The sequence below is a fragment of the Culex pipiens genome, chromosome 2, assembly GCF_016801865.2.
Source record: "Culex pipiens pallens isolate TS chromosome 2, TS_CPP_V2, whole genome shotgun sequence".
Classification (NCBI taxonomy): Eukaryota; Metazoa; Arthropoda; class Insecta; order Diptera; family Culicidae; genus Culex; species Culex pipiens.
Genome location: NC_068938.1, coordinates 79,166,398 through 79,174,691, shown reverse-complemented (window position 1 = coordinate 79,174,691; position 8,294 = coordinate 79,166,398). Strand labels below are relative to the sequence as shown.

General features: G+C 39.3%; 1 protein-coding gene across 2 annotated transcripts in view; it reads right to left on the bottom strand.

Annotated features, from left to right (window-relative positions):
* Nucleotides 1-1,206: 1,206 nt before the first annotated feature.
* LOC120422992 (exportin-1) overlaps nucleotides 1,207-8,294 on the bottom strand; it is a 28,671-nt gene continuing 21,583 nt past the window's right edge. The window contains exons 8-9 of one of the 2 annotated variants that reach the window (XM_039586603.2): nucleotides 3,168-3,533; nucleotides 1,207-3,109 (exon numbers count right to left, since the gene is read on the bottom strand). In XM_039586603.2, coding sequence (XP_039442537.1) covers nucleotides 2,960-3,109; nucleotides 3,168-3,533 — 516 coding nt within the window. In that variant the 3' untranslated portion in view covers nucleotides 1,207-2,959. Of the gene's footprint in view, nucleotides 3,110-3,167; nucleotides 3,534-8,294 lie in introns of those variants that run through there. The other variant, XR_005606192.2, reaches the window with a different exon arrangement.

Genomic DNA, 8,294 nt, shown 5'->3' with positions numbered 1-8,294 from the left:
AGTCCGATGTTAAACAGCGCATTGGATAAGCCGTCACCTTGTCGTAACCCTTGGTGCGATTGGAAGGGGTCCGCTTGCTCCCCTGCAACTCGCACGATCCAAGGTACCGTAAACCGGGGTGACTTTGAAAGGAATTCAATTTATTTTTTAAATATTTCCCAACTGGAAAGGTTTTTCTCAAGATTATTATTTTTAAAACATGTACTGGGGTAGGCCACACAAAGTTCATGCACTATTTCTGGAAAAAGTTATTTTTCTATAATGCTCAGAAAAATAGTTACGTTAAAAATTCTCATTTTAAATTCCGGGGTGACTTTGATAGTCATAGTTTTTCTTGTTAAAATCAGATTATAGGTGTTCAAACTTCATTTTTACGTTAAATGAACCATCACTAAGGTTGATGATATAGTTTTCAAGAAAAAAAAATCAATGTTTATATTAAGTTAACTAAGTTTTAAGGCTTTTTAACAAAATACATATAAATTTTAGGTAAAGTTGTTAAAAAGTCGGAATTTTGCCTGAAATTCGTTAAATCTAGTATTGTTCATAAAATTATCGATTTATATTACATTTTAAACTGATTTCAAAGCACGAATCACAAGTTTTCACATTGCATATAAAATTTTTTCAACTGAAATTGCCTATAAATTTGGAAAAAAAAATGAATTATGTTTCAAAAACACATATTATTTAATATTTACAAAATTAGTTTACCTTCTCCTAGTGGAAAATTGTCCAAAGAATCCGAAAATGTATTCCATTTTCCGATTCAAAATCATGTTCATTGAGAAAATCATGACACTTTGAGAAGTTTGAAATAATGCCTTTCATCAACATTTTCTTAATAATAGTTAACTAACTTTTTAAACCTTTCAAAATGTTATGAAAAGTTCTTCTTGAGATACTTGGAGTACTTCTCTATCATGGTCGGTATGGTTCCAAACCATTCCGTACGTATTTAATTTGTACTCTTCATTTTGCGGAAAATTCTCAAACCTATCAAAGTCACCCCGGCTATCAAAGTCACCCCGTTTTACGGTAGCCTTGATCAGCCGAGCTGTCAAAGTTTGCTGAAATTTCAGCAAGTTTACATTTACTGAAAATTTCAGTAGTGCAGATTTCAATAAATTTAACTGAATTCAGTAATGAGAAATTGGTGTGTGGGATGTCATCAATAACCTGCTTAGAAAAAAGAACCAATGCACGCAGTGTATACGATCTACATGAGATAATAAATGATGCTGGCTTTATTCACTTTTCTCCTTTCTCTCGCTTTTCTGTTTTTTAACCGATTTTACTCTCTCTGTTATTTGTAACTGGTTTCTTCAAAATTATTTAAACCACAATCGTGTGTGCTCTCACGCGCATAAATTTGTCTGTAACCTCTGTTTAAACGTTTTTATTTTTTTGCTTTCTTTCTGGCTGAGGAATAAAAACAAACACAAACGAAAAGATGTACACAATCGGCTTCTCTTTTTTCCGGTGAATTTCCGCGCAAAATGATTCATGTATTCCAAGTAAGATTTTCACACAACAAACAAACATTCAAACACGCATACACTTTTGTTACCTTCAGATTTTTTGTTTGTATTCAACTTAAGAGCAAACTCTCTCTCTCGGCTTGTTTTGTTTCTTTCTACACAGCACGCGCTCTTACACGATGTATTTTCGCTACTTTAGTATGCAATTCTTATCCCTTATAAATTATTAGTGCTTACTACTCTCTGTTTGCTTTCCTCGCTCTCGCTCTCTCTGTTCATTTGCTGTCTATTTTGTTTGCCTTTTTTTCGTTTCATTCTATCGATTCGCATTATTTTGTTGTTTCTTTGCTGCTGTTGTTCCATACGGGTGTGTGTGTTTTTCTCTACGAATAAGTTTTTTTTTTGTTTAATCTACAATCAGCTTAAAATCCTTGCTCACGCTCTCTCGCTATCGCTCTCTCCACCGACTTACTTCCCTTTTTCTTCTTTTGTTAATCCAACCAACCCTTAAGTCCGCTGTCCGCACGACTCGCACGAAACTAAAATTCGACAAACGAAACGAAGATAGAGTTAACATCACTTTCTATACAACACCGCCAACCTAACCACAAAATCTCTGTTTTCTGCTGCTCGTACCTAAATCCTAACCACACGCGCTGCTGCAAAGTGTTTTACAAAAAAAAAATTGAGACAGAATTAATAATAATAATCAACATAACTCATACCAACACGCGTCAATCCGGCAAAGATAGGGTAATATTTTAATAGGGCGCTCATCTTATAAATTAGCAGTAGTAAAAAAATATGTGTAAAAAAAAAGTTGGGACCTTTCTTTACCCTCGTCACCTTCAAAGTTCCTTCCTTGTCCTGCTGCAACTATTGTTCTGTGCTGCGCGTCACACTAGAATTCGTTTCGAACGCATTCTAGCGAACTTCGCTTGATTTTTTTTTCGTACTATTTATTGGCACTCTCTCCTCTAAGAGGAGGAGATGACCGTTTGCTATTGGGATTCGCTCGGGCTGTGTTTATTTGTTGTTGTTGGTTTGCGTTTTGCTGGCTATGTTTTTCTTTTTGGCTGATTAGCAGCTTCGTCAGTTTGTGTGAGTGTAATTGTTTTTCGTATGCACTGTGAAATAAAGATGTGAATTGAGTGTGTGTGGTTCTACGCTGCTTTTCTTTTTGTATTAGAATATATTCTCTATCGAGTGGTTTTAAGATTCAGAATTTATTCCAGGTGTTTTCTCGCTTTTATTTGTAACTGTTGTTGTAAAATCGCAAAGGAAACTTCTTTACCACGAGGAAAGAACGCAAAAACGATTAAATTCAAAACACTTTCTTCGCGGGCGCGCGCTCGCTCACTTCCAAATTCCGTCCGACCTCGCAACTTTCCATTTCGCGTAATCGAAACCAATACAACACGTCTCTCTCTCTCTCTCTACAACATTTCATCACCGTCCGAACCATCGCAATCGATGCTTCACTCGTCCTGCATCTCCTCCGGCAGCTCGTGCGGGTTAATCATACCAGGCACCGTCATCAGAACTCGTCGCTTCTCCTCCTGCGCCTTCTTCAGCTCGTTCTCGCGCTCCTCCAGGTACAGGTCGGAGTCGTCCTCGCCCGTGACCTCCTGCAAAGATTGCTTTAAATCAGCGACACTCTACATAACACGCGGATGCCGAACCCACCTTAATCTGGATCAAAAAGTCCCTCAAATGCTCCTTAAATGCGTGCACGTCCTGGTCCAGGTTGAACAGCCCCGTCACGAAGATCTTGATCTGGTTGTCGGTCAGGTGGTTGAACGCCGACTTGAGCAGCGTCGCCACGTACTCCTGCACGTTCAGCACGTTGTCGGCGGACGGGCCGAGGCTGACGGTGATCCGGCCCGCCTCCACCAGCGAGAACATGTACGCCAGGATGGTGGCGTGGTTCTGCAGGCTGGCCGTGTGCGACGTGTCCGTCACCACCGAGAAGATCTGCATCAGGATGTCCGTGAAGTAGGTCTGGTAGAAGCTCTGCGCCGCCTGCGGGTGCTGCTCGAGGTTCTGGAGCATCTGTGGTTTCCAAGTTTGGGATAGCGTTAGGACAACACAGAAATGCACAACAGAGCCACGCGTGTAACGATTAAACCAAATTAAAACAACCAAAACGCAACACACACATTTACGCGCACACATCACACAAGCACTCGAATTTAAGATGTTTCACAACGAGCCAAATACGTAAGGTAACAACAATCACACTTCAAGCTGGGTTGTTCTCCCAAAACTGATGCACTGGACGACGAATGCTGATTTAAATTGATTCCATACATCTGCGACTCCAAATTATGAAAATGTAGCGATTCCGACAGTTGGTAAGACTGTGACTTCAACAACAACTCCCATACAAAATTGTTGAAACTTGCTTAACGGAGTCAAGCCACACGATCCAAAAAAAAATTTCTCGGACTATCCTTGCAAGGACAGCAAAAAAATGAGGTTAAGAAGAGACTCAAAACCGTCCACCTCACATACCACCCCAATCAGCTTAGAACACCAAACGTCTGTGCCTGTGCTGCAACCTGTGCTTACTAACATTCCTGTCCCTTCCCCCCGATATCTACAAACCGACATGGCGGGCGCCGTTGGTGACCAACGACTGTTACCCAAGAGTGAGCTGTGTCCTATCTCTCGCTTGGTCCAGACCAAACTCCAGGATAGAGCTGTCAGACCAAATCTTTCAAACCAAAGAGTTAAGAAATAAACAATCTTGGTTGTTGACCAAGGTGCACACAAAACAGCAAAAAAAAAAATTCAAGGAAAATTATCGTATGTGTGGCAGGCACTCTCTCCTATTTCCACCTAATTTGCTGATTTTCACTTCTTAAACATTTTTTTTAACTGTTGATAGAAACTTGCTCGCGGTGTGGCTTTAACAAAATATTATAAGCCGAGATACCCCAGCCGAGATCAGAATCTATAGGGGTAGGGGGGGCAGAATGGCCCGCCTAGGTAAAATGCGCCAAAAACCATGGAAAAACATGAAAACTTATGAATTCAGTGTAGTAGGCTTATGCTTTGGGATGTTCCCTTCAATGTTGTATACTTGGTTGATGAATTTTTTTAGCTTAAAACTATTTTTGAGCCACTTTAAAAAAAAAGTTTTTTCGACTACTTTTCTAGGGTGCGGGGCAGAATGGGCCACCCTGCGGGGCAGAATGGGCCACCTTAGAAAACAAGCCATTTCGTCTAATACAACGTTGAAGGGAGATAAGAAATGACTTAAGGTACCTTTCTAACATAGTTTCCATGAAGTTAGACCACTTTAATAAAAATAGTCACTTACCAAAACAAACATTTTTGAAAATAGTGTTAATATGTTGAAAAAGGACTCTATTTTTACAAATAATCATCAAAACAACTAGCAAATCAACTAATGTTGCATTAAACTTTATTTGTGAAGCTACCAGGAGTGAAATAATCCATTTAATCCAAATTTCATAACTTTTGATTGTTTTTATAAGGCAGGATAAGGGTGGTCCATTCTGCCCCCAAGTGGATTTTATTTTAACACTTCCACCACCAAGCCTCTAAATGATTTTAAGGTTCCGTTGTTGATTGTATACCTTGGTAGTAACATCTAGTATCGTTATAAGCATTGAGCAAACTTTTTCAAACAATCCAACTTTTTAGAAAGCTTATTTAAAAACCTCGAAATAAACAACATTTGCGTGGTTTTTCTAACAAATTTACATTTTTGCTCATAATTCGAGAAATACAATGAATTCAAACGTCGTTTTCGGTATAGTGAAGTTATTTGACGTCCTTTATAAGACCCTTGCCTTACAATTAGTCTAAATCCATTCTAAAGCCCAAAACCAAGGGTGGCCCACAAGGGTCCTGATTTTCGGTTCATTGAACGGAAACCACTCACTCATCGCCTATCCATTCGTCGCCTATTCCAACCCGCTAGCATTCATGAGCGAATGATACTCGCAAGCAGCTAGCGAGTGGCCCGAACTGTTCACTCAGCGAACAAATACATCGTGAAAATATTTGTCTACTCCGTCGCTCGACGACACTCACACACTACCATGCTCAGCGAAGAGCCATTCTCACAAAATGCCAGCGCGGCAGTTTTTTTGTCTCCACGCCCTCAGCTTGCCATCAATTTGATTTTTTCTTGGTGGAAATTTCATTTAATGGTGTCCATAATTTTATGAAATCAAAATAAATGCACAATTTAATTGATAACATTGAATTTAGGCAACCCAAATCAATGAGTATAACGCAGCGCATCAGAGAAAAAATGTGTTCAGTTCAGAGTGATCGGCGACGTTCGGCCTGCCTGAGCCGTTCGGAGACTGAGCCGATCAGAGAGAGAAGGAGAGTAGAAGAGAGAGTGTCCGGGAGCGAATGGTGTGAAAGTGACAAACGGTAGGAATTCATCAGGGCAGTATCGCGTCGCCTGCTATTTGTGCTCGCGAATGGAGTGGTTGATTTTGAGCAATCAGGACCCTTGGTGGCCCATTCTGCCCCCCTGGTCCATTCTGCCCCCCCTGCCCCTAAATACGAAAATATTCTATCGGTGAAAATTGCATTTTTCAAAATTTTATGGTTTTTGATTTTTGGTACGGATTGCAAAATTCGCTGGCCTTCTAGCGCTTGCAGGTCCTCTTCGAGCATCGTCCACGTCTCGTGCCCGTAGAGGACGACCGGTCTTATCAGCGTTTCGTACATGGTACACTTTGTACGTCGAAAAAGGTTACCAGAACTTAACTGCCCATGATCGCATAAATGTCCCACACGTGTTAAATTTTGACGAAAAAACATTACTTAATCCACCTTTAGGCGGTTGAAGCCTTCCTCACATTTATTTAGTTAAATTTTTCATTTGATAGGGTCTTTTGGTCAACACCCCAGGTCAATAGGTCTTCTAAATACTCACCAACGATGGGCCGGACAATAGATCCGGACAACATTTTCATCAAAATATCTGAGATCTAGCTCGGATAAGTGTTAAATTAAATGCTCATAACTTTTGATAAGGTTGTCAGATCTTTAATCTTTTGAGCGCGTTGGAAGGGTCTTTTGCCTATTTAACGATGGGTCGCATGATAGATCCGGACAACGTTTTCATCAAAATATCTGAGATCCGGCCTCAAAAAAGTGTATAAATAACACTTAAGAGTTTATAACTTTTGATAGGGTTGTCAGATCTTCAATGTTTTGAACTCGTTAGAAAGGTCTTTTAAATACCTTTCTAAAAAAGTATAGCGTGACGGGTTTCCTTACAAAACCCCCCCTTTTTACAATCTTCCGAAATTTAGCTAAAATCGTTTATTTAGCATATTTTGAAGTACTTTTCTAAACTTCATAATATTAACTAGGGTCTTGTGGGACCCCAAGACGGATCGAATGAGACCAGAACAGTCCAAATCGATTCAGCCAGTCCGGAGATAATCGTTTCGTTTTCGTTTTACGGAGCAAGGTGGGGGACGCGGCCTCAAGTCAGTCCAAGTCCGGTTTCTTGTGGAAAAAAGGGTAGTGGCCGAACTAGTATTGCATACAAAATGAACACCACCGGAAGATATAGGGGATCGGGAGGGGGAAGGTGAAAGAAAATTAGTGTAGGTGTGAGTAGTAAGAACTTGGATGACTTGAGCAGTTACGGTAATCTAAGTTTAACACTGAATAAAGAAAATCTGAAATTATGATTCAATCAAAAACTAATTTGAGATTTATACAAAGGGAACCTATGATGTATTTCAAATTTAAAGGAAATCAAATAAATTTACTGGAAAATGAAAGATGAGAACTAACTTGTCAAGGGCATTTTTCTGGGCCCCGTCCTGTCGCGTCCGTCAGTAGTCTTGTCATACATTGCAACTAACTTGAATCAACAACCTCAACTAAACTGTCTGAAAGTAACTTGAATCTCAAATCCCCGAAATTTTAATTACAAAGCCAAACATTCCTTTACCTAGTTTTTAAACCTGTCTTGCTGCTTCCAAAAACAATAAACATTAATGAAACGTTCATATTTTACAAGTTGAACACTCGTTGTTAAGACGACTATTTCGTGCCTTCCATTTCATTAGGGCACACAAGCTTTGCAAACAAGAGTGTATCCCTATCATACCTTATGTAAACTATCATTTGAGTGAAAGAGACACAATCCTGTTCACACCTGTGTGTCCTTTTGAAATGTTAGGCTCTATTTGATCATCAAAACTCCAGTAGATCCTCGATTCGCAACAATGGTCGATACAACCATAATCCGAAAACCGTTAGTTCAACAGATCAACGAATTTTGTCCGATATCATTTCATTATTGATTGATCGAGACTCTATGGATTTTTTGACAATTCAGAATGGTTAGTATACCACTTCAATTGAAATCAGAGATTCTGATAGCATTACTAAACTGGCTTACACATAACTGGAGTCTGGAATTATTAAACAACCTAAAAAAAGTTACAAAAAAACTAACTATTCCTCCCCATTATCAAACAGTTTTAAACCTCTTCCTAACAGATTTTACGAACAAGAATATTGAGACTCAAATAAAAAAAAAATCAATATCTTGCAATTTTACATATTATAAAAGCTGTGATTTCTATCAACACAAGTATATAAATATAAAATAAATGTGTGATATATATCAACATCGGAAACCATCTTTGCAAGTAGCCCTGAAACGACGGCAACGTGTGGCTCCATCTCCAGGGAAATCGATTCAGCCAGTCCGGAGATAATCGTGTGCATATTTTTCGGTGCACGGACTTACAGACATACACACGCACAGACATTTGCTCAGAATTTGATTCTGAG